Source organism: Mugil cephalus, chromosome 2 (genome assembly GCF_022458985.1).
Source record: "Mugil cephalus isolate CIBA_MC_2020 chromosome 2, CIBA_Mcephalus_1.1, whole genome shotgun sequence".
In the NCBI taxonomy this organism is placed as follows: domain Eukaryota; kingdom Metazoa; phylum Chordata; class Actinopteri; order Mugiliformes; family Mugilidae; genus Mugil; species Mugil cephalus.
Window position 1 is genome coordinate 1,128,478 of NC_061771.1, and position 27,360 is coordinate 1,155,837.

General features: G+C 41.8%; 1 protein-coding gene across 3 annotated transcripts in view; it reads left to right on the forward strand.

Moving 5' to 3' along the window:
• Window positions 1-27,360, forward strand: part of mast1a (microtubule associated serine/threonine kinase 1a) — an 81,686-nt gene that overhangs the window by 34,269 nt on the left and 20,057 nt on the right. For all 3 annotated transcript variants that reach the window (XM_047578811.1, XM_047578813.1, XM_047578814.1), the window contains 9 exons: window positions 530-605; window positions 1,022-1,094; window positions 4,762-4,922; window positions 5,806-5,881; window positions 14,727-14,936; window positions 15,017-15,118; window positions 21,962-22,094; window positions 24,502-24,569; window positions 25,100-25,176. In XM_047578811.1, the coding sequence (XP_047434767.1) occupies window positions 530-605; window positions 1,022-1,094; window positions 4,762-4,922; window positions 5,806-5,881; window positions 14,727-14,936; window positions 15,017-15,118; window positions 21,962-22,094; window positions 24,502-24,569; window positions 25,100-25,176 (976 nt within the window). The remainder of the gene's footprint in view (window positions 1-529; window positions 606-1,021; window positions 1,095-4,761; window positions 4,923-5,805; window positions 5,882-14,726; window positions 14,937-15,016; window positions 15,119-21,961; window positions 22,095-24,501; window positions 24,570-25,099; window positions 25,177-27,360) is intronic.

The following is a 27,360-nucleotide window of genomic DNA, read 5'->3' on the forward strand; positions in this document are numbered from 1 at the left end:
ATACTTGGTTTTGGTTTACGACAGAAGTAAAATGAATAGAAAAGAATGGGCTTGGCTACTTGCTACTGCCTCCATACTGATTGGGACATCAATAAATAAAATCATTGTTTCTCATCGAAGCATACTATCTGTATAAATTAGGTTAGAATATCAACTTTTTTTGTTGTTGATTGTTTGTGTTCATGTTTGCTAGCATGTAGTCTTCTACAAATTTGTCAAATACAATTTCTTGTCAATGCCAATAACTCTTGATCCATCAATCATTATAAACCATCCGTCTTGGCTGTGTATTCTTGCATTTGCACGTAACTGAATATGCCTCAGATATAAACAAAAAGAGAACCTGCTCACCAGAATTTTCTGTAGGTGATATGAAAATAAGTGTTACAGTGAATAAATGCAGTTATTGTTTACTTTAGTTTGTTAGAGAATTTAAGGACAAAGATCCTGGTCTATCTGCCTCTGATTATTGCCCAATAAACAGCAATGTCTGTTTTGTGCTTTCTTCTCTCCATATGTATTTTATTAGGGAGCAGTCCGTTGGACAGCCCGCGCAACTTTTCGCCAAGTGGACCTGCCCACTTCTCTTTCGCCTCTTCTCGAAGGTTGGCATCCCTCATGTTTCATACGATAAGTTGCAAACGCAACAATACAGGAGCACCCCCACTGTTCACACTCATGTAGAAAATGCTGCACTTGTATTTGTCCTGGGCTGCTCCTGCCATGTGTGTGACAGAGGTGTGACCGCTAGCCCAGATGAGTCAGGAGAGGTGGAAGGACTTTGCCCAAACGAGTACCCCTAATCACTCACTCAGAGGAAGTGCCAGACTCAGAGATAGCATGCAGGAGGCCTGAGGGAAGAAAGGAATAAAAGCAACTGAAATACTAAAATCATAACTGCCAATTGTGGAAGTGCAATCGACTAATATAAAAACTGACGTCAGAGTTTTGGCTGTTTTTTCATTGTCTTATATATATTTTCATTTTTCCTTCTTTGTTTTTTTTTTGTTTTTTTTTTCAGGGCTGATGGACGTAGATGGTCTTTGGCTTCTCTGCCGTCCTCAGGTTATGGCACCAACACCCCAAGCTCAACAGTAGGTTTGACATACTGTCATTAACTCATACACAGTTATTTATTTTATCATAATTTTGTCTTATTAAGGACCAAACATAGCAATATACTGAATATCCTGCAGATATTATTGGTGTCACTGTTCACTTTTATACATTGTTAATCACCAAAGCACACAGCATGTAACAGAGGTTTTGAATGCATTTCCTCACCCATAAACCATTTCCTGAGCTAATTAAAAAAAAGACAAAGAAAAAACAATTTACATCCAGAGTTAAAGGCCAGCTTTGACTGGATTCCTTATGTGAACTTACGGCCACCTGTAGATATATAGCAATGGGCAACTTGGCGTCAGCATCAGCCTTAACAGTTGTCAGTGAGGTATATCTCTAGTAATCATTCTCTTGTATAATGATATTTCACATCATTTAGAAGCCAACACAAACAATTATACATATAGTAGAGAGGTCATTGCTGATGATGGCCAGGCCAGTGTGTTGTAATAGCCATGTCCACTACTGCGTTGATAAGGAGCAAAGTGACCATTGAAAGGTTGGTGTTCAAAAGGTTCAATTACTGTCAAGGTCTCCTTGAATGTGTTTCAGAGTCTATGAAAATAGGAGTGAACAGTACGTATTACCCTATCTTTCTTTTCTTTGAGAGGTCTCTTACATGACTAGCCATGCAATAGGTGTGACTACATCAATATGCATACATTGCATTTGCCGTGTACTATTACTGCAGTGGCCACTTTACCTTAGCCTCTCTAAAATGTAGAATTAGACAGACAGACAGACAGACAGACAGACAGATTCATTTCCCAGACAAGTAAAAGAGAGTGTAGGCAGAAATAAAACTGAGAGACAACAACAGTGTTCGATTTAGTCTGAGTGCAAGATGTTTGGCTCATAAGACACTACTCAGAGAAATGTACATGGCCAAGGCCCATTTGGTAAATACTCCATTCGAGAATGGACCTTAATGTGTATGATGCTCAGGTGGAGGTGCTGACTCATAATCTCTGTACATTACCGTGCCATACTGAACACACGTTTCTTCCTCTGCATCATCTCTGCTTTTCACACATCATTTCTTTCATTGACTGCCTCTCAGCTGCATATAGACACACAGTAAGCAACTTATTGATCTCTCTTTACCAGCAGACAGGATTGAAGATGGCTGCTCTGTCTCTCCATGCTCTTCTTCATCTCCATCACTCCTTTTCTACCCTCCCATCCTGTCAGTTTTGAGAGCTCCAGTGGTTCTTACATGAGCTGTTACACGCTTGATCAGTTACAGCAGGATACTTGCATACTGAGTAGAGCTGATGAAAGCAGATGTGTGTGTGTGTGCAGGAGGCGTGAAGAGGTGAAGCTGAGTTAAGATTATGCAGAAATGTACACAGTTGAATTAGGGGTACAACAGAATAGAAGACAGAGGAAGTACTGAGTCTTATAGATGGATAAAGTTTTAAGAAGGCCATTAAAATTTAACCCTTTAATCTGTGCTAAACCACCAGCACATGACCTTTGCAACGAGAGAAACAACATATTGAACAAGGTGTACACAAACCAAGGAGGCGCATACAAGTCCAACCCCCCTACTACTTCAGTGTTTTAGTTTGGCCTGTGTCCCATCCACTAAGATGAAGCGTTAGCGTTTAGCTATGCTTTGGCTGAACTTGAGGAGCGATCCCAACAATCACTTTTCATGTCTATGGTGAAGACAATGTGTCAGTATTTCTGACTGGCAAGGTCTGCTCACTCTCAAGGAGTCACAACATCTGGAAAGATGGAAAGACGATTCAGAGAGTGGTGCGTCGCCGCATAATTCAAGCATCTTAGGAAATGTCTCCAACACCCTACATTTCTCCATTCTGCCATCAGTTAAACAGTTCCAGTTCCAGGCCATCAGAGCTCTGAACACTCTACCCAGTCTTCCTGCTCCAAAGACTAACCCCTCCAACAGAAAGACACACACATACACACCCCACTCTCATACAGCCACTCCAAAACATTGCACATACCACTTTATATTTTATATTTTTGATGCAGTATGTTGCACTCTTTAACATCATTATCATTAACCTTTTCAGCAAAAAATAATGCTCATTCTTTAAATATGCCAATAATGATGTGCACTCAGTAAACAGTGCACATGATGCAACAGTGAACAGCAAAAAATGGAACAAGTTGAAGAGTTCTCAACCACGTGACAAGACACAGGTGGTGGATTGAAAGTCTTTACTTAAAAAACAGGCAAAGGAAAAGTCCAAAAAAATTCAAGGAATAGCAGAAAGCACAAAACACACTAGGAACAGGCTGGATAATTACTGAAGTACAAAAATGAACTGGCAAATTAGGAAGGAAGCACACAAAACAAATATAAGGGGAACAATGAGGCACAAGTGAGATACATCAGGCCAAGGCTAACAATCAGGCTCAGCAACCACAAGGGGAAAGTGAATATATCTGAAATGATAGAGTTAGTAACTTAAAATAAATCAGGGAGTTATATATTTATACCTACAATTAGCCTGTACAGTTGCATTCCTCAGTAGTATTCAGTGTTCATTGATTCACTCATTGTATAAGTAGCGTTTGTACCTATGTGACATGGTCTCATTTACAAACAGGCATGCACTTGCTAATAATTAATAAATTAGCCTAGAATTTCAGTAGAGCCATTAAAATCCGTGTGGAAGTCAATTTACAAATAGATTCTTTCTTTTCTGGCAAAACCTGCTGAGAATATTTTTACATTCTATTTTATCTTGCATTTATTGTTATTTGGATTTTGTACAGTATATCAGAGCAAATACAATCTCATGATTTAGTGACAGGGACTGAATGAAAGGAGACAGGAAGGAAACTTTATTAATCCGTCCATCACATCCAATGGTATTCTCCCTACCCCTTCACCTCTCTCCATCTCCAGGGAACATCTTAAGTGATTCTGCTGACTTGCATTAGTTGGTGCATTCACAGCATAATCATTTCACTGCTTTTCTGCCGCTTGCAAGTGGCGAAAACCTGAAAGGAGTTTGTAATGGATATAATAGGACAGAAATGATTGAGTGGCCAAAGCTAACCATGGTGACCCATTGGGAGATGTCTTCATTAAGCCTCCCACTGATTCAAGCAGCTCTTTTTTCCTTCCTGGACTTAAGAAAAGCCTTTGTTTAAGACCAAATGGAGCCGTCATTAACCCCCTGAGGAATCAGACACTTAAAGCAATAGTTAACTTTTACTTGGAGCCACTTCTTCATTTCCAGAGAGTTTTTGCTCTCTTTTCAGTTCACATTATCATTTCTTTCCCTGCTACACCAACTCCTTCTGGATATTTTTTTTGTTTCTCCAGCTCTCTGTTTTCAGGCTTGCTCTGGAGGTTTCAGGCTGGTTTTTGTAAAGCATCTTGAGACAATTTGTATTGTTATTGGTGCTATATAAATAAAACTGCATTTTCTTCTCTTCTCTTCTCTTCTCTTCTCTTCTCTTCTCTTCTCTTCTCTTCTCTTCTCTTCTCTTCTCTTCTCTTCTCTTCTCTTCTCTTCTCTTCTCTTCTCTTCTCTTCTCTTCTCTCTTGCTACTGATGTTGCAGCTGTTACCAGGGCTTTAAAAACAAAAATAAATAAAACAGAATCTACATTTAAACTTTGCCTCTTTTTCATGTCTTTGTTCTCTCACCAGTCATCAAGCTCATCCCAGGAGCGTCTGCACCAGCTGCCCTTCCAGCCAACCATGGATGAGCTGCACTTCCTATCCAAGCACTTTGGCAGCACAGAAAGCATCACAGATGATGACGGGGGGCGGCGCTCACCACATGTCCGGCCTCGTTCGCGAAGCCTCAGGTAAGAGCATGGCAGAACCAGCCGAATACAGACCCTACCTTACCCTCCTCCTGCTCCTCCATCATCTTTACACCTTGATACAGTTATTTTTACATATGGAAGAAGTCTTTTACAAACAGCTTCCTCCTGATCCACTGTCCAAACTTTAAGGTTAGTCTCTGTCTTTTGAAGAGATTTTGTTGACGTTAAGAAACACATCACACATCCTTTAACCATGACTACACGCTTTGGCTAGGCTAGATTCATCTATATTACCACACCTTTTAATTGGACTGCATAATTTGAGTTTACCTCAGAATTAGTTTGCTTCAGTGTATTTTTTCCACTACTGTTTTATATCATTATGAGTCTAACCTCCAGTGCTTCGAGCCTCTCTTGGGTAAAACAGTTTCATTATTAGGAGAAGCCTCTGGTGTATACGCTCCCTCCCGCGACACCTATTATAGCCTCCATTCTGGATGTAACATGCTCTAACGACATGCAACACGTCACTACTTCATCAGTATTCAGGTTTTATATTGAACTCCTCAGCAGTCTTTGACCTAGATAATATCTTGTGGCTTTGTTGCATAAAACATCTCTATTGTCTACCTTTGCTTGTCTCATTATCACCACGCACATCACAACCGTAATTTCATTGGGAATGTATGGCTCAGCAGAGGATTAGTTTCTGAATGATACAGGCATTAATGTATTCTCTTCTGATCAGTTGATCCACATAATAGAACAACAGGACAAACATGAAGGGAAGAAGCAAATTATTCCCTCATTGAAGTGAAAACTTTAGAATTGCGTTTGTCTCGGCTGCTTCCCCCTCACTCGTTTATTTTCTCCATCAGTGCTGTATTTTACTCACCTGCTCTGTGTGTTTTTCTCTCTACAGCCCGGGACGCTCTCCATCCTGCTATGACAATGAAATAGTGATGATGAACCATGTCTACAAGGAGCGCTTCCCCAAGGTCAGTCTCACACAAACAAGTATAAGTAACTGTACACATACACTCATCAAACAATATGCATACAGCAGTGGGCATGTCTTGTCATTGTTTGAATCAGATTATCAGCAACTAATGATACATTAAAGCTGTAGGGGATGAACATTTATACTGTACAAAACAACAGGTAAAGGAGCCAAACACCATTTCCTAGAATACATTTGTATTATTTGTTGATATGGTTAAACGTTTTCAATGTGAAGACGCAGCAGTAACAAATATTTATTTTGCATTTGCAACTATATCACAACCCATCAGTTGCTGTGTTAATTCAATTTTAATTAAGACGCTTTACAAAATACGGTCTGAAACAACCGTGAAGGTTGGCAAGCATGAAGGTGGCAAGGAAAAACTTCCTTTTAACAGGAACAATCCAGCCCATATCTTCCTAAGGCCAGCCAGGTAGAGACAGATAAGAGAGAGAACAGTGAGATAAACATACAGTACTGTGCAAAATATTTAGGCAGGTATGAAAAAAATGCTGTAAACTAAGAATGCTTTCAAAAATTTAAATGTCAATAGTTTATTTTTGTTAGTTAAAAAAATGCAGTGAATGAACAAAAGAGAAATCTAAATTAAATCAATATTTTGTGTGACCACCCTTTGCCTTCAAGACAGCATCAGTTCTTCTAATTAGACTTGCACACAGTTCTGGAAGGAACTTGACTGGTAGATTGTTCCAAACATGTTGGAGAGCTAACCATAGATCTTCTGTGGATGTTGGCTTCCCAAAATCCTTGTGTCTCTTCATGTAACCCCAGACGCACTCCATCATGTTGACATCAGGGCTCTGTCTTCTTTACACTGAAGATTGTTAGGCTTAAAGACCTTGGCTGTATGTTTGGGGTCTTTGTCATACTGCAGAATAAATTTGGGGGCAATCACACACTACCCTGATGGTATTGCATGACGGAAGTATCTGGCTGTATTTCTCAGCATTGAGGACACCATTAATCCTGACCAAATCTCCAACTCTGATTTGAGAAATGCAACCCCAAACTTGAAAGGAACCTCAACCATGCTTCACTGTTGCCTGCAGACACTGATTATTGTATCGCTCTCCAACCCTTTGATGAACAGTCTTCTGCTACAGCCAAATATTTAAATTTTTTGACTCATCAGATCTGTATTCCTATGTTTTGGTGAACAGTTGAGTCTCTTGGTCTCACTTCAGAGGGATGGATGTTTGTCTGTAACTCTGTCATGAAGACCGCTTCTGGCCAGACAGTAGATGGGTGTACCTTGGTCCCACTGGTTTCTACCAGTTCTGATGTTACTGCTGGACATCTTCCGATTTGAAAGCGAAATAAAGTTTGTGTTTTTCATCTGTTTACTTGGCCAACCACTCTGTCTCCGATCCTACAAAATCCCTGACTTTGTGCAGGTGTACCTATAAGGATTGATGTTGGTTTGAAGGCAAAGGGTAGTAATACCAAATATTGATATGACTTAGAGTTTTCTTTACATTTTGTAAATTGATAACAATTTATATTTTTGAAAGCATTCTTAGCATTCATGTAGAATCTGATGGAGTTTAGGCCTTTTTGCAGCAGAACTTAAGGCAGTGCTTTTCAAACCTTTTTGGTTATTCCACTATAAAACTGTCAGGACTGGTGACAGGACTCAAACACAGACCATGAGTTAAAGTGATTTTCAGTGAGTTTTATTTGAAAACACAGAAATGAGTTGTGGCGTGAGTTGCTGAAGAGTCTGGGCGAGCGCATGGATCGGAGCTCCAGGGGTCTCGGCCTGGGCTTGCTGGCAGGCGGATCTAGTTTCAAGCAGAGGGTGAAGGTCTGGTGTAAAGACAGGAAAAAAAGCGAATTAGAGGCAGGTTTACTTGAAGTTAAATTCAGGCTTTCTGGCGTGTCTCATACAAGCTGATGCAACGATCCGGCGGGGACTGGAAGGTCGGACTGATCTTTATAGGGGAGTTGATTAGGTGACGAGGAACCGGAGTGCAGGTGAGATGAGTAGCAGGTGTGTAGTCTGGAGTTGCCAGGTTTCTCAGGGTGAGCACGGTGGAAGGCCCGTACAAGAGCAGCATCCAAAACCTGCCGCCTGGGAACCCAGCTCCGCTCTTCAGGTCCATAACCCTCCCAATCGATAAGGTACTGTAGGCCACGGCCCCGGGAGTCCAGAATGTGACGTACAGTGAATGCTGGCAGGCCATCAATGAGCCAGGCGGGTGGAGGGAGCAGCAGGCTGATGCGGACAGGTTTGAGCAGGGAGACATGAAAGGCTGGATGGACCCTGAGAGGGCGCGGCAGCCGGAGATCCGACGGTCACAGGGGTGATAACTTTTTCAACAAGAAAGGGACCAATGTATTTGGGTGTGTATTGTATGTGTATTGGTGTATTTGTTGTTAGATCTTTGGTCGAGAGCCATACCTTGTCTCCAACAGAATAGGTGGGGGCCGGGGTGCGATGACGATTTACATGGCGTTGATACTGGGCTGAGGTTCGAAGCAGAGTGGCTCGGGCTTGGTGCCAGGTGCGATGACATCTCCTGATGTGTGCCTGGACTGAGGGGACTGCCAGCTCCCTCTCCTGAGAGGGAAAGAGCGGAGGTTGAAATCCATACACGCACTGAAAGGGAGACAGACCTGTGGCTGATGTGGGCAAGGTGTTGTGGGCGTACTCCTTGCATGGAAGCTGAGCTGACCAGGAAGTGGGGTTGGAGGACACCAGACAGCGCAGGGTGGATTCCAGCTTCTGATTAGCCCTTTCTGCTTGTCCGTTGGCTTGGGGATGGAACCCTGAGGTCAGGCTTACGGTGGCTCCGATGGCTCGGCAGAAAGATTTCCACACTGCTGATGTGAATTGTGGACCTCGGTCGGATACCATGTCCAAAGGCAGGCCGTGAACTGTGAATACCGCCAATACCAGGAGCTTGGCTGTTTCCTTGGCTGTGGGCAGTTTAGGCAGGGGCAGGTAACGAGCAAACTTGCTGAATCGGTCCACCACCGTGAGTATTACAGTCATACCTTTTGATGGTGGCAATGCGGAGATAAAATCCAGAGACAGGTGGGACCAGGGACAATGTGGTATAGGAAGCGGATGTAGGAGTCCAGGGGGTGGTTGATTGGATTCCTCTAAGCACAGACGGAACAGGCTGAAACAAAGGTCTGCACATCCTTCCTCATGTTTGGCCACCAGAACCGCATGCGCAGAAACACCAGAGAGCAGGCTACTCCAGGGTGGCATGAGAGTCTGGAGGAGTGGCTCCACTGTAACACAGATGACCAAACAGAGAGGTACAACCAGACAGCCCGGGGGGCCATTACCAGGGTCTGGCTGATGTTGCAGAGCTGTCCTAACCTCCTTTTCGATCTCCCAGGTGGCAGCTCCAATGATACAGGCTGTGGGTATAATTGTGTCAGGCTCAGCAGCTGTTTCTTCTTTCTTGAACAGTCGAGATAGGGCGTCGGGCTTCACATTCCTGGATCCGGATTTGTAGGTGAGGCCAAAATTGAAACGCCCAAAGAATAGGGCCCACCTGGCTTGGCGAGGGTTAAGCCGTTTAGCGGTGTGGATATATTCAAGGTTCTTATGGACGGTCCAAACCATGAACGGTTGCTCGGTGCCCTCCAGCCAGTGTCTCCATTCCTCGAGTGCCAATTTGACCGCCAGTTACCAACATCGTAGTTTCTCTCTGTGGGAGACAAGCGATGGGAAAGAAAGGCACAGGGATGCAGTTTGTTATCCTCAGGGGATCGCTGGGACAGGACAGCTCCGACTCCCACGTCCGAGGCGTCAACCTCAACTACAAACTGTCAAGAAGAGTCTGGCTGGGTGAGGATTGGAGCTGAGGTGAATCGCTTCTTCAGCTCCATGAAGGCTCCTTCAGATTCCGGGGACCAGTGAAACGGTCTGGCAGGGGAGGTAAGAACGGTTAAGGGTGCAGCAATGTGGCTGCAATTTCTAATGAGGCGTCTATAGAAATTAGCAAACCCTAAGAATCTCTGCAGCTGCTTTCTACTTTCGGGCTTGGGCCAATCCATGATCGCTGTCACCTTTTCGGGGTCCATCCTCACCTGACCTTGGGCTATGATGTGGCCGAGAAATGTGATAGTGGATGCATGGAACTCGCATTTCTCTGCCTTGACGAATAGCCAGTTCTCCAGCAGCCGCTGGAGGACCTGACGAACACGCTGGATGTGCTCTGCTTGACTCTGAGAAAAGATGAGAATGTCATCGAGATAGACAAAAAACAAATCTGCCCAGCATATCTCTTAGCACATCGTTAATCAGACGCTGAAATACTGCGGGGGCATTGGTGAGGCCAAAAGGCATGACGAGATACTCCAAGTGTCCCAGGGGAGTGTTGAAGGCAGTTTTCCACTCATCGCCCTCATGGATCCGGATCAGGTGGTAGGCGTTGCACAGGTCTAACTTAGAAAAGATGGTTGCTCCCTGGAGAGATTCAAAAGCAGAGTTCATGAGAGGGAGTGGATACTTGTTCTTTACCGTGATTTCGTTCAGCCCTCTGAAGTCGATGCATGGCCTGAGCGTTCCGTTCTTCTTGCCCATGAAGAAAAAGCTGGCTCTCAGAGGTGAAGAGGAGGGACGGATGATCCCTGCTGCCAGGGAATTGTGGATATACTCCTCCATAGCCGCCCATTCAGGTTGAGAGATGTTATAAAGATTGCTACGGGGATATGTAGCTCCTGGTAGCAGGTTGATAGCACAGTTGTATGGTCGATGCGGGGGTAGGGAGAGAGCCTGTTGTTTGCAAAATACCTCAGAAATCCCATGATATTCAGCTGGTACTAACGACAGGTCCGGTTACACTGGTTCGGGTTTCGGGAGTGTTACAGAAGGAGGCAGAGCAGATCGCAAACAACGGGCTAAACAGGTGGGACTCCAGTTCTTTATTTTGGCTGCAGTCCAGTCAATGTGAGGGTTATGAATAGACAGCCAGGAGTTCCCCAAATCAAGAGGTATAAACGGAGAATCAATGACAAACAAGGAAATTTGTTCGAAGTGATTACCTGACAACTGGAGCTGGACTGGGCAGGTGCGGGTGGTGATTCGAGCCAGTAGCCTCCAGCTTCCAGTGGCTCCTCTAGTAGCTCGGTAGGCAGCCCCAGCTATTTAACCAACCTGGTGTCCAGGAAGCTCTCATCCGCTCCAGAATCTGAGGGCTAGAAGCTCTAGTGTCTGGTCCTTCCAACTGAGGGTGGCATGTAACTGGGTTCGGGGACGGGAAGACAGAGGTATACCAGGCCCAGCTTGCTAGGATGCTTCCCCTGGCTAGCGAGCCCTTCGGTTTAACGGTCGGCTCGGGCAGGTGGCAAGGTAGTGACCCGGCCCTCCACAGTAGAGGCAGGCGTTGTTAGCCCTCCGTCGCTCCCGTTCCTCTGTGCTCAGCTGGTTCCGTCCTAGCTGTATAGGTTCGCCCCTGTGGTTCTCCTCTCGTGGTCCCGGTTCCTGTGGCAGAACAATATTGGAAGCGAAGCGAGATCTTACCGGGGCTGGGGAATGCTCCCTCCGACGAGGCGTGACGTCACCGCCCAAAGTACGCCGCTTCTCCCTCCGCCGCTCACGGCAACGATTGTCTATCCGAATGGTTAATGAAATTAATTCGTCCAAACCTTCAGGTTCAGGGTGAGATACTAATTCGTCCTTTAACATTTCAGTTAGCCCGTTCACAAATGCTGCCTGCAGGGACGCCCCATTCCACCCACTCTCTGCTGCCAGGGTCCGGAATTCAATGGCGTATTCCGCCACGCTCCGAAGCCCTTGACGGAGAGAGAACAGCCTCATGGAAGCATCTTTACCTTGAACCGGGTGATCGAAAACTTTTGACATCTCGGCAGCAAAGGTGGCATAGGTGGTGGTGACTTGATCCTGCTTCCTCCAGTGAACCGAAGCCCAGTCCAACACCGCTCCTCGCAGCAGCCCGATAAGGTGGGCGATCTTCGCTTTCTCCGTAGCGTATGTGAGGGGCTGGAGATCAAAGACAAGACCACACTGCATGAGGAACGTCGTACCGTTCAAGTGGGGAGACCCAAGGCTCCCTGGCGGGGTTGGCTGTAGTTTATGCTCCGGTAGCTGGCACTGGAGGTGGGTTTTGCGGTGCGCCCTGGAGATTGGCCACGCAGGTCGATAAATCCCGGAGCCCGGCCATTATTTCCTGAAGCGCGGTGCTGTGCTGGTCCAGGATTGCTCCTTGAGCGGAGACGGCGTGACGGACAGGCTCCAGGTCTGCTGAGTCCATTCTGGCCGGATCGTTCTGTCAGTACTGGTGACAGGACTCAAACGCAGACCATGAGTTAAAGTGATTTTCAGTGAGTTTTATTTGAAAACACAGAAATGAGTCGTGGCGTGAGTTGCTGAAGAGTCTGGGCGAGCGCATGGATCGGAGCTCAAGGGGTCTCGGTCTGGGCTTGCTGGCAGGCGGCTCTAGTTTCAAGCAGAGGGTGTGAAGGTGAGCTGATGCGACGATCCGGCGGGGACTGGAAGGTCGGACTGATCTTTATAAGGGAGTTGATTAGGTGACGAGGAACCGGAGTGCAGGTGAGATGAGTGGCAGGTGTGTAGTCTGGAGTTGCCCAAATCACGCCCACCAGTAGCCCTCACACACACATACAAAGTAGCCAGCTCATGGCCGACGGGTCGTGACAAAAACATGAGGGAATTTTCAAGCCCCACATGACACAATCGTACCAACAAAAATCCTGACAAATTATACATTTTTTAACTTATTGAACAAACACACAGTTCTGTTATACTTCATAACAAATCAAAAATCAACACCAAATAACGTAATGCTCAGAAGAAAATAAAATTCAGTTGTGCAATCACTTGCTTCAAAATCAAAAGCCAAAGGTAGTCAAAAGTACAGAAAATAATGAAACACTGTTTGGGTCATTTGCAATCTGTGCTAAAAAGCAACACAAAACAACAAAGCAAATCTGTTCGTTAAGGCAGGCAAGCAAGTGATTTTTTTCTGTATTAGTGGCTGCAATGAGTTTGTTTTCCACTGCACATCTTTTCAAAATGGGGTGACAAGCTTGACACTACCACAGCTGAGAAGCCCATCTTACAGAGATAAGATGTGGCAAAAGGAAGGATAATGCAGACAGCTCTCTAACTTCGAATTTCCACAAATCCACATATCGTGGCTGCGCAGTAGATTGTGGCAATTCAAATCAATGTAAGTGTTTCCACCAGGCGCGCTGCGCCGTGTTTCAGGAGTGTGGCTATTTTTTGGCAGGAAGTCCATCGCTGGAAAACAGTTGATCGAGGGTTATTGTCAAGAAAGAAGGCGTATTAAATCAAATATTTTCTGCCGTGTATTGCGTGCCCCCTGTCATGTCTCCATTCCCCACCGGTGCGGTGCTTCATTTCTAAATTTTAAAAGAAGCCAGTAAAGAAAGGCTAAAATGCTAATTCCCGTCAATTTTCTTTTTGGAATCAATCTTATGCCATGTTTCCTAATAACATTGCCCAAGTGGAAGCCTAAGTGAATGTGCATTCAAACCACAAATATATACTCCCTAAAGAGGAAGATAACATTAGTATTAACTCAGTACAGCCTTTTCCCCAAGGATGTTACCAAAGATGTCAGGTTCATACAAATACACTGTTGCTCCCTTGTCTTCTCACAAAATCCTTGTGACAATGTGTCTGAAAACAAAATTATTCCAACTTATGGGCAACAGTGTATAGAAACATTGGCATACTTTAATCAAGTAATGATAACAGCACTACCAGCACATTCAGCAGCCGACTACTTCACCTGAGCTGTGTGAAGGACCGTTACAAGAGGTTTTTCCTTCCCGCTGCTGTGAAGCTGTGCAACAAAACTTGCTCCCAGTAGACCTACAGTTAGGCCCAGAAATATTTGGAAAGTGACACATTGGATTTGAAATGAAACAAGTGAGATGTAATGGAAGATCAGACTTTGAGGTTTAATTCAAGTGGTTAAACAAAAACGTCCTATGAAACATTAATGAATAGCAATCATTTTTAAGCAAAGTCTCCTCATTTCAGGGGTTCAAAAGTAATTGGACAAATTAACATTAATACAAATAAAATGTTAATTTTTTAAGTACTGTTTAGAATCCTTCACTGAAAATGACTGCCTAAAGTCTGGAACCCATGGACATCAACAAATGCTGTGTTCCCCATTTGTGATGTGACATTTAAATGCCCCTTTTAGGTCTTGCCTTTTCCAAGAGATTACATGTTTAAGCCTAGTTTGAGGAAAGAAATGTTCTCAGTACTGTCACTATTATACAAAGATTGGGAAATGGCAATGTTTAATTGTAGAAAACACAGAGCACATCAGGTAGTGTCATCTTATTTGTAGCTTGTCACTTGATACTTTTAACCTGTACCAAAGTGCCACAAGATGTAGGGTAGATGGGAGCATCACAGGATAATGTTCCAAAAGTCCTGATAAAGTCCTGTCCCAAAGACTTACATGTTTGATTTGCTTTTACTCAGGAAATGTTCTGAAGTATTTAAGTCTGATATATGGTAAATGGTCTTGCTCTTATATAGCACTTTTCTACCTACTCAAAGGTACTCTTTTACAGTCAGAGACACATCCACCCATCCGCTCACTCAAGCACACACACATTCACACACCAGCGCCAGTTGCACTGGGAGCAACTGGGGGTTCAGCATCTTGCTCAAGGACACTTCGGCATATGGCACACTCAAGGGATCGAACCGCTAACCCTTCGGTTCATGGACAATCATAGCCATAGCCGCCCCATATATGCTGAAGTCTGTTAAAGAAATTTGTATTATCTTGTTCTAATTGACTGTGAACTGCGGTTGTGTCCCTAATCAGGCCACAGCTCAGATGGAGGAGAGGCTGGCAGAGTTCATCCAGAATTACACCCCAGAAAGTGTTCTCCCGCTGGCTGATGGGGTCCTTAGTTTCATCCACCACCAGGTAGCTGAGCTGGCCAGGGACTGCCTGACCAAATCACGTGAGGGACTCATTACCAGTGTTTACTTCTGTGAGCTGCAGGACAACCTGGAGAAGCTGCTGCATGATGTGAGTAGTGACACTTTGAGGTGGAGAGGAAGTCTCCACAACTCACAATCTGACCCCGTATGCCTGTCTCTCTTCATCAGGCGTATGAGCGCTCAGAGAGTTCTGAGCTCACCTTTGTCATTGAGCTCGTCAAGAAGCTCTTTATCATCATATCTCGTCCCGCCAGGCTGCTGGAATGTTTGGTAAGTTTCCCACTATTATTCCTACATCGCATTCACATTTCCTCCATCAGGTGTTTTATTTTTTTTAATTTTTTTATTTTTTTGTAAAAAAAAAATTCTCATTTGTCTGCATTTGTCTGCATAGTTGAACACCACAGGGTGTCAACATTATATGAGGTTGATGCAGTTATATTCTTGCAGCTGAAAGCTTTATTACTTCAGTGCGTGAGTGTGACCATCACCAGCCCTCCCTGAGAACTGTCCTGTTGATCTTTATTGAGTGCAGTGACCTTGTGTGGCAGGGAGGGCAGTGCTACACCTCAGTGAATAGAGGGGGAGAACAAAGGTCAGAAAATATGTGGAAGGATAGACAGTGGAGGAGAGGCATGTGGTGCTGGTAGGAACTAGTGGAGTGTAGGGTTCTGTGCTTCCCAAGTCACCTCACTCAAGTATGACTGGGTACAGTCATCTCTGGAGAGACGAGAGAGTCCAGGGGGGTAAGGGTGTCCCAATGGAAGGAGAGACGTCTGCCATAGGGCAGGTAGTGATAGAGTGAAAACAATAATCCAGCCCTTAATAGCCGGGACTCATCAATTCTTCTTGATGTGATCCAGCATGGGCTGGCAGGTGACAACACACATGCATGTGGGCATTACCTAAATATGAGTGAGACCATTACCAGGGCCTAGAGTCAGGTCAGAAGCCCCAGCGCCCGAGAACCTCCACCCCAGGTGTTTTATTTTATTTATTTTTTTTTATTCTTTTCCATACTGTCACATTCTACTGAGCATATTCTCCTTCATCTGTTTAAAGAGACTCCTGTCCTCCCACATGGAGACTGAGGGCCACCTCCTTCACGCTTAATTGGCTTTAACAAAATGAGCAGAAGTGGGGCAGGGTGTCTACTGTGCATTCAGTCTGAAGTGATGAAATACTGGTTTTTCTAAGTATATCACAGCTGGAAGCAGTATTGTCACTCCAGACATGGATGGTTAAAGGCTGGTTTAATCTTTTATTAGCATTATTTTAAAGCTGAAAATATAAGGACAAGACATCTTAAGCTTGGCATTCATATCCCTCCTGTTATGCTTGGGGTTAATTTGACCCCAATCAATGTTCATCATTCAAAAAATAACAGTAGAGGGAAGGTCAACTCACTGGTAGCAAGGGGTTATTTATGTAGTCAACAAAGGTCAGGCTAACACAAAAATTTGGTCAACAAGTTTATGTAAATAATTTTCTTGAGGGTAAAATTTGTTAGTAATATTTGAGGACAACAGGATATATGCTTCAAGGATCTTGAATACATTCTGTTTTGCATGACAGCGACACGAATTTACAAAAGTCTCATAACCAGAACATTTTATCTGATGTTAATCCTGCAAACAGGAATCACCGTGCACATAATACACTTCTCGCACATCACCGAAAAATGAACATACTACCATAAGACACAAAACAAAATGTGACAAATCGTGAAAGCATATATTTTTCATGCTTAAAAAGACTGTGGATGTAACTGTAATGTACATGATGAGTGTGTCACTGTTCATTGTAACACATGACATATTCTTGTCATTTAAAATACCACATAAACTGCAGTACTTTCTCTCGACTGCAGCTAAAGGACTGCCATTGATTCATGAGTGCATTTAAATCAGCCAGTCTATGTGGAAACTCATAAAAAGGCAAGTACTTTTTACCTCCTTGCCTGTTCAATACATTGCCTTGCCTTTAGAAGTGCCTGGTAATGTGCACTTGCTTCCAGTAAATGTTGATTCACCTTGAGCATTTTTAATACATGGGGTGAGCTGTGGCTGTATGAATGTAAGTGTATTATGCAGTAGAGGTCATGGTTTTGTTTAAGCTGTGCCATTCAGTGCATTAGACATCCACTGCAGCAGAACACTAGAGGCTTGTTGGTGCAGTATATTTTTCTAACTTTTTTCATCACCTCAGATTGTCAAAGTCAGTGGGAGATAGAATTGTGTCTTTAGCGTGTTGATACATAATTCACCTAATCTACATGATAACAAGCCTCTCTGTATACATCAGACTTGAGTTTGTCATTGGTGGAGGCCCTCCTCCCAACCCTGCTTGGCTCATTTTTCAGTTGCCATGGCGACCGTTAGAAGAGGTCGATAGGGTCAGACAGGATGTGGATGGGCCTTTAGATAGTCATGGCCCTCAGGTTAGAGAGGAAAAGACCACAGTCCACAGCTATAGAGTTAATTTAGCATTCGAGCCAGTCGCAATGAGGTCTTTTCTGGTGAAAATGTCACACAGTCAGTAGGATGTTAGCTGCAGGAAATTATCCGCGAGCAGGGAGCCAGGTTAATTCCCCCTCTACGTAATCCTTTTTTGTGTGTGGGGAAAGTGGCAGATACGAGAGAGCAGGAAATTATCCCAGCATCCCCGGGCTTTCTGATCAAAATGTTATTCCAGCAACAGGAATGAAACCATATCCCACAGAACATCAAAGAAGGCAGCTTAAAGTTGAGAAGTGAAGTATACACTGATGTGTTTGTTTGACAGGCCCATAGTGGTGTTTCATCATGAATTTGCTGCCGGTTAATGATTAGGACTCAAACACACTTGAAGAATAACTTTATAGGCCAAGATGTGATAAAATGTGACTTCAGTTCGTTAAGAGTTCTCTTTTAGCTGTATCATATCTGATATTAGATAGAGATAGACTCGTACGAGAAAGTTAGTCACTGTAGTTAAATAACCTGCTATAGTACTAGGAAATATAATTAATACATTTTCTATTGTAATATGTTGTCAGTGTTCTATAGCCCAATGGACACTAGACGATTGATGCTAATATTGATCTTTCTTAGTTTGATAAAAACAGCATATAAGAGGAGTGGTGGGAGTTGATAACATAGCGATAGAGAGTAGTATCAGCTACAACTTGTAGAGCTCAGACGTTCTGCTTTCATCTAATTCAGGGTTTTCTTGCATTTTATCAGACAACAGTTACTCCTGCTTTTCCAAACTCAAACTCTGGGACGGTACTAGTTTTTTGAACAAATCAGAGCTCTGTACAGGTATTGTGTTTGAGTAAACGCTGCATGCAATATGTTGTTGGAAAGCTCATTTTCTTCTGATTTCACTGATATAAACATTATTATAGAATTGTAGGAATCATTATAGGATTCAACCAACACAGCCGACACAACCAACACATTTTGTTCAAAACAATAAAAATGAGAGATGAGCATAACCTCACAAAGGCCCAACAATCAATATTAGCCAGGTCAAAACACCCCTTTTGTATGGATAAGGGTCAAAACTGTCCATTTCAGTGGTATTTTCAGTCCAAAAACTACTTTTAGTTCCATAAAAATGCACAAAGAGCTGTTATAACATCTTGGAAATGAGCTGCTGTAAACAACATTATGCTACTTGCCCAGAGAAGTTTGGTTTCCTCGCAGACAGACCAGGGCATAAAGGAGCTGGACATCTGTGCATAATTTTCAAATGAGAAACATTGCAAGAAATGTGATTTTACTTCACTAACCCTATATCTATTACTCTAATTTTAAAATATAATTCTTCTGAGTGTCACCTTTCAGTGGAGCCCAAGATTATGTTGTCAAAAGTTGGCCTTTTTATTCAAAATGTGTCCAATTGGCACAGTTTGGAAATGCCACCTTATACCCTCAGACAAAAGGGTAAGAGAAACTCAGTCTTGGACATTTTTATGTGCAATTTGAACATGAAGTAACGAAGACTTTATGCTATGATAATTTTGTGTTATCCAGATGAGATCTGTCCTCAGTTCCCTCTGACGGCATCAGGTTGCAAAAAAAAAAAAAAAAAAAAAAAATGATGCGAACCCAACATCTTCTTATTTTTAACTGTGTGAGAACATTGATTCCTCAAGAACAATACCACTTAGAGTGATTCTGACTTTTGTGACAGAAACTTCAGAGACTTTCAAAAGATTTGGGTAAGTTCTAAATAGATGTTTTTCTGCAAAAAGGCCGGAATGGTAACATTTGGGGATTTTAACTTGGCCAATGGCCAATACGTGTCCAATCCTCTGTAGTTAGCACTGATGCCTCCTAGCAAGAAGGTCTGGGTTCGAGTTCAGCTCGGGCCTTTCTTTTTGTGATGTAAAAAAATAAAACCAAAATAAATTTCAGAAGTTTTAATGTGACCTATAACCTGTACATCTCAGTCACAAAAAATGAAATATATTAGGAGAAGAAGGAACAAAATTTTGTTTGGCACCAATCTCCAGCAATCTCCAGCAGCAGGTTGAAGGCGTTTAAAGGTAATAAATATATTAAATATAAATATCAAAAAATTTAGATCATTTAGTCTCTGTCTGAAACTAGGGGAGTGGGTTAACATTCCTTCAGCAGTATTTTCACAGTCTACAGGATAAAGTTAAGTTGCACAAGTGTGAAAAGAAAAAAATGCCTTTGTCACTCACACTGGACTATGCCAGACATATGTCTGGTATATCTAGATGACATTATTGTGTATTTCTCCTCTGTAGCTCAACATTTCGAATGGTTGCAGGCTGTGCTGGATCGACTCATAAAGCCCACTTAACCATCAACCTGAAGAAATCTAGATTCTATCTAACGGAAATTAGATTTCTGGGACACACTGTCTCCGGAAAAGGAGTTAGTGCCGACCCTAATAAACTGGAGGCTATTAGATCTAGACCCAGTTCCCACAAATCTCAAGGAAGTCCAGAGATTCCTAGGACTTGCTGGTTGGTATCACAAGTTCGTACCAGACTCCTCAAAAATAGCCCAGCCTTTGAATGCCTCTGAAAAAAAAAGCAACCCCTTAAGTGTGTCGTCAAACATGTCAACATGCTTTTGATCAGCTGTGGAATACAGGAATACTCTTTCTAGGATCATTTCCGGTGTCCAATGTTTTCTGTACACCAACAAACTGGATGGAAACATGTCCGTATCTCTTGAGAAGATATGGGCAGAGCAACATAAAGATCCCAAAGTGGAAGAGATCTTAAAACTGCTGGTTGCAACAAACAGCAAGAACATGAAAATAGGGCAGGAGTTTGTGGTCTTTGAAGACAAACTATATCACATACACACTATAACAACTATCAGAAAATCAATTCCACTATCAACTATTCATTCCCCATAGCCTCGTTCAGGAGTTACTCCAGCAGTATCATGAAAGTCCTCTAAGTGGTCATGCTTACATTTTTAAAACCTATAAGAGGCTTCATGAGGTAGCCTATTGGCAGGGATATGGACCAGTGTGAAAACCTTTATCCAACACTGTGCAGTTTGTCTGTCTGTTTGAGTCTGAAAGCTGACAACCAGAAACCTGCTGGAAAAATTCAGCAGACCAAAGTCAAAGCTCCAAATGAAAGTCCACTGAGACATGAGAACCTTGTGGTTGTGGTGGAATATTTTACCCAATGGGTTGAGTCTTAAGAGACTCCCTTAAGCACTGCTACGACCCAAACTGTTGCCCAATTTCTTAAAAAAGAGATCTTTACCAGATGAGGTGTTCCAGGTTACATTCTATCTTGCCAAGGATGTCAGTTTGTGTGAACTCTGCAACCAATGTACCGTAATTCCCAAACTCACCACAGCCTATCACTCACAAACTAACATGACTGAAAGAATGAATCGTACCTTGAAGACTATGATCGCCTCTTACCTGGACAGTAATCATGCTGAGTATGCTGTTCAAGAGACTTCAGGGGTCACTCCTGCTCAACTGCAAATTGTCCGAAAACTCAACAGTCCCATAGATAAGGTGCTGAAAGGAAAAGTTTGTCCCCCTAATGCCCCTGCATATGACGTTGTCCATCAGTTGACTCAACTCAAATCAGATGTGGAGGAAAACATCAGGAAATCAAAACAAAGGCAGCTGCGGAGCTATAATAAAAACCGGTGTAATGTGTTTTTCAAATCAGTGCAAAGAGTGTGGATAAGGAACTTCCCTTAGTCACATGCGGATAAAATATTCACAGCTAAGTTGGCATAAAAATGGAAAGGACCTTACAGTTGTTCAACAATTGGGACCCTTGAACTACCGTGTAGTTCAAAGTGAGGACTGGTGAGGAAGTACGGACTGTACTTGTTTGACCTTTCTACCCCACTGCAGAGGATTTGGAACAGTTGGAGAGGAAAAGGATTCTAGATAGATCCCAGCAAAGTTCTGAGGATGAGGAATTCAGTGTTTTTCTGGAATGAAGAAATGCGATTCTGAGTCTTTTTCATACCTCTCCAATTATCTACAGAAATATAAAACTAGAAATTATCTTTCTGACAGTGTGAATTCTACAAGACTCTCTCTGTGGCTCTCTGTTTAATGCTTCAGTCTGGTTGGCTGAAGAAGCCTTTTGAGTGGGAGGCAAAACATTTCGCAAAACTCAAAAACAATCCAGCTGTTTTGTTTTAAATTAGCTACTGTATGTGATGTACTGTATTAGCTACTGTATATCATGAAAGTAGCACATCATACTAGAAAAACTTAATTAAAATCTTTTAGTCGCTGCGGAAAATGTGTCAATGAAGTATTAATGACGTATTACAATAAATGCGTTAATCAAAAACTAAAGTGGTAAATGTAGATTTTGTGGGGATAATTATTTGGCATTGACATGACATTTATTTTTTCATTTCTGTGACAAGAACTCATCAATTGTTGTCATATATATCTAAAAGTGTCAAAATTGAAGATGTGGAAACAAATATAATAGCCACATTTGTCAGTATGTAAAATCAGCAATAGTAGTGTTGCCATGTTTCACATTTGCCACTTTATCTCGTATTATAATTTAATTTGGAAGTACAGTACATCCTGAATGCAACATGACATGAAGAAGCTCCTCAATGTTTGTTCCTCCAATAACAGGAGTTCAACCCAGAAGAGTTTTATCACCTGCTGGAGGCAGCAGAGGACCATGCCAAGGAGGGACAACTGATGAAGGCAGACATCCCTCGATATATCATCAGTCAGCTTGGCCTTACCAGAGACCCACTGGAGGGTGAGGGAAAGAAAATACATTTTGTACATACACGGATCAGCCACCATATTAAAACCACTGCAAGAAGGAGAAACAAAGATGTAGATTTTGTATTTACCAAATTAGACATCCTCTCTTCATCTGCTTGCAGCAACAACTTGCAGCATCTTGACAGACAGATGTATAGAAGTAAACTTTAAAAATATTCCCTTCATTAAAGAGAAAAAAGCCATATCAACTATAATATGTTTTCTCAAAAACGCTAAATATTAGTGATAAAGTCAGTCTGACATCTTTCCAGGCTTAGTAATGGAGGAATAATAATGGTAAGTGCAACCTAGAAGCTCTATTGGGCTGCACTTATATATTTTTTTTCTGAAAGAGCTGAGATTTGAATGAGCAGAAGAACACCATTGGCTTATGAAGAGAAAGATCATTCAGCAGCTAAGAATTTCTGATGGACATTTTATTGGTACAGTCATGGTTCAGATTCGGTACAATAATTTATGAATAACGCTGAAGCTGCTGCACCAAACTTTTGTGTATCTACAGAGTTTGCCTACAGTACAAAAAATCCTGAAGTGTCATAACTGTTCCTCTTACTATAACATTGGATCAGCTGTTAAGTTCGGAAAGCCATTATGAAAGGAAGCCATCTGGTAAAAGACTTGCACCTTTGTTCTCTTCACAAAGAAAAAAATTTAGTTAGCAGAATGGAAATCAAGCGAGATGTCGTCCCCTGCTTCCAGTTTCTGAGCTATGCTAAGCTAAGAACCACCAAGGGAAAGAAATCATGGTCCCTTCCCCAAACAGCCAAAGGTCTTCCTAAAAGCAAAGGATTTCAGGTCAGGTGCACATCTACTGAGCCAGGAGGCAGTGAAGACAGTAGTGGTTACTTATTGTCGTTTGGCCTGCTCATTTGACCTCTTTAATGTGATTAGCAGTGGCTATGACACAGAGCTAATGATGGCAATTGAGGTACTTAAAACTCCTCCGTGTCTGATTGCAACTGTATTCCATCTGAGAGTGATAATTCAGTCCAACCTGATCGTGCTGAGATGATGATCATATATTTTTTTAATTCAGTGTGATTTACATTCATCAAGGATATCATTATCTCAGGCAGCCATCACTACTACATTCTGATGAATAGGACTCCTAAGAGCCCTGCTGGTCAATCTACCTAGAAATAGTAAAAGACACTGTAGTGTATTCAGTGGTGCTACTTTACCATGTGTAAACAAGTGTCAGCACTCAGCATAAATCAGTGGCTTCATGGCAACATTATATTTTATATTGTACCATATCATGATGTTTCTTGTTTACATCAAAGCCTCCATTAAGACTTAGATCATGATTATCTGTCTAACCGAAGAAAGAAATAGATGCTTAAAGTTTTTTTGATTGATTGATTTTGGTCTGTATTTTGGTCAAGCTTTCCGGATTGCTGCGTTAAGCTATTGATATGCCTGACTGGATGTTCAGGATGAAAATATATCATGATGTACAGTCTGACTAGACTGAAGTGTTTGCTGGCTGGTGTTGTGGTCACCCTATTCTCATTAATAATCGTGGCTCAAATTCAGCACCCCCCAAATTTACAGTTCTAATTCACATCTGCTCAGCTGCTCCTTGTCTAATCTGTCAAAAGATGCACATTAGCTGATGGGTTAAATGGCTCGGAATGATTCTTTATTTTAGAACTCATGAAACATACAGTATCTTAGGTCTTAATGCAGTATCTCTACCGCACCACCAGAATGTGCAGCTTGATACTGCAGATCTCACACTTTGTTTAGCACCTACATTGTCATGCATAGGCACACATGTACGCCCACGTAGCTGCTTGCATATCATTTCTTTTCCTGGTCTCTCCTGCGGATAGTTTTGTTGAGGTTGCGTGTGTCCAATGTCGAACTGAAACTGACAGTTTGTTCGATTCTCAGATCAGAGATTTTTATCTATCATGAAGTTAATATCTGCAGAGAGGTTTTATAAAGGCATTGCAGAGTTGATTATAATTCAATTATTTGCCTGCTTCAACAAAACAGTGGTACAATCAGTGTATTCAAGCAGCTGTCACATACACACACAACACACAAGAGTGTAGGCAAACTGAAAACTAGCTGCCAGCGCTGATTATGAAAGGAAGCACAATAAAATGAGGGGGAGGAATAACGGAGAGAAAGGAGACAAGAAAATTTAATAGGAAGAAGCCGTTTTAATTCTCATATTTTTCTTTCTGAGACTTGGTTTGTTTGGCACGTTAATTGGTCAGTGGTTCAACTTGAGCCATTGTATTTTTTAAAGTTGTCTGAAGAACTGCACTTGTTTATTTGCTTGCAGCAGTGTCAGGGGCTGCAGGTTTTAGCTTTGAAATTGCAGGTTTGGCTATTAACTAACCTGTTTTCTGTTTCTATCCCAACAGAAATTGTGGGTCTTGACAGCTATGACAGTGAAGGTCCACATACCCCAGAGACGGATGACTCAGCAGAGGTGATGCAGATACATGCATACACACACACTCATGCGTGCCTGACAGGCCTAAGGGCACATTTTAGTGTAACCTAGACCACCTGGCCAACTTCTGACCATATTCCTTTTGTAGCATCAGCACAATGTGTCCTCACCCAATTGCCACTGCCTATTCAGTTGACACCCTATAAGAGGAGTTTTGCCTCATTCATTCAGAAAAAAAAAAGAAACGCATGCAACAATGCAAGTAATGTCTGTTCATTAGTAGAGTGAGTCTATTGAAATATTTTATGCTTGTGACTGATGACTAACTAAACAAAAAAATAATAATAAAAGAGAAGAAATAATAATAATAATAATTATATTATTGAATATAAGTGGGATAGATTCTCTGATAAACAAAATAAAATAAGACATCTTGTCCTGGGGGTAATTAGCGGTGTGATCATACTGACATACAATACAAATTAATTTACATGCAACCGCATGAATTCATTCTTGCACAAAGCCAACAAATACTATTTCTATTTTTAAATGTTGCGTGCCACCAGGGAAAGGGGAGATCCATCAAGCCACCGAGTGAAGAAGACTTTCAGAGCATCAAACTCATCAGCAATGGAGCTTATGGGTAAGTAATGGGTTTATACCTCATTGGTCCCTCCCAGAAACCCAATCAAACTCAATCAATCTATCCTTTCAAGGAAATTCATGTGGCACTAGGTTAAATTCTCCAGAAAAATCTAGTCGGTGGACCTTGAGTTAACATTGTGTGTGTCTTGCTCTGGAGGTTGCAGGCTGAAGCGTCTTGAGATGATTTGTATTGTTATTGGCACTATATAAATAAAACTGAATTGAATTGAATTGAATTATTACTTAGCTGTCAATTTGGATTTTCAAGCAGGAAATGAAAAGATAAAAAAAATCCAAAAGCAATACACTAAGATAAGATTTCCCACCCTTTCTCTGCCATTAATTTGTTTTTTGATTGCATAGACTTGCAATCAACGTTTTATAGGGTTTACACCTTAAATTTATTTCTAATGATTTTTATTACATTTATATGAATTAGGTCATATTGTTAATACATTTAAAATAATCTAACAGGAATCTTTTATAAGTGGCATAATTATTCAACCTCTATCATGAAAGACATCCAAATGGTCACAAAATGCACTTAATCTTTCAGGAAAATACGAATGGACGAATTTACTCCAACTACAAATATAGATCCCGACTGTACAGGCATCCAGACTATATACAGTGATGGAAAAAAGTTTTCAAACACCCTTAAAATTTGAAAAAAAAACTCAAATATTATCATGGTACATTTGTGGGGAAAAAATGGGTTTCAAAAGGTGTGGTGCATTAGACGGACACAAACAAATATAAGTTATATTTATTTTGTGTATTGTTTACAAGCAAAACTAACAAAACTAAATTGTTGACAGTTTCAATATGTATGTTTCCAACATTGTTGATGTCAAAGTCAACAAATAACAGAGAATGTGTTAAAAAACTATAAGTACAAAAAATAAATAAACCATCACATCTGTTAGCATACAAATGTATGCTAATTCAAAATAATTCTCACAAATGATCAAATTAATATTTAGTACTCCTGCCATTAGTACACAGTATGAGCTCTAATCCTGGCTGGCATGTTCACCACGAACCTTTCACGCTGTTGAGAGGTAATCTTGTCCCATTCTTCTTGGTCTTCTGCGTACCTTCACATTAATAGGATAAAGATGGAAATTGGACTCATCTGACCACAAAAAGAATCTGTGTCTGTGAATTCTTCACAAATGATGACTGAGACTGCTTCTTGCTATCTATTAAACATTTATTTAGATACAGAAAATAATTTGTGTAGCTACACGTTCTCTCCTTGGTCCGAAGCTTTCCAAAGAGGGCAAAGTTTCCAGCATTCCAATGCATTATGAACAAGGTCTTTTTATTTGAGATTTTCACTATATGCAAAATACAAAATACAAATAGTCCATTCCAATGCATTATGTCCAAAATTACAGATTGATTGTGACTGGTTGTCTATAGTTGAGGAGGAGCCCTCCCATTGATGAACCAGCTGGTTGGACCGCTCCTTCTTCGGTATTCTCCAATCACAAGACAGCATCTGTAGACTAGAAGAGTAGAAGAGTAATCAAAGAGAGAGAGAGAGTGGAGGGAGACAGAGCGGTGATGGAGGAGGAATAGCAGAGGGGAAGAAGGTATGAAGAGAATGGGGGAAAGTTTGTGAAGGGGGAGAAAGACCCTCATCCTCAGAAGTTTGATCTCCTCTGATCATACTATCCTGACTATAGTAACTAGAAATAATGATTAGCGCACAAATGCATACAAACTGAAAATCATTGTCACAGTTGACAGCCTTGTACGACCTTAAGCCATGCTTTAAAAGTTGACCACATGCGCATACCCTTCCTGGATGAGAAACCAAAGAATTATATTGAGCTGGAAGTTTAATGCACATGCCTTTTAAAGAGCATAAATGCATTTATTTTAATAAATGATTCAAGTATATTATTAAAAAGCGCTACACATTATGAGTAATACATATTTTGTTTAGTAAATGTTTACTTTCCTCTTATTATCACTGGACTGTGTTGTAGATTATGGATGTTGAATCATTTTGGTTGCAGCTTTATGTGTTAGAGGAAAGTATACAATTTGTATGTTAGATATACACACTGCATACACTTGCCACTTCAAAGTACAATCCCATTTTAGTTAATGGGTTAGGCTAAATAACAGAAAACATTTTGTGTTTTTTTAAATATTGTTTAACAGCACCGCA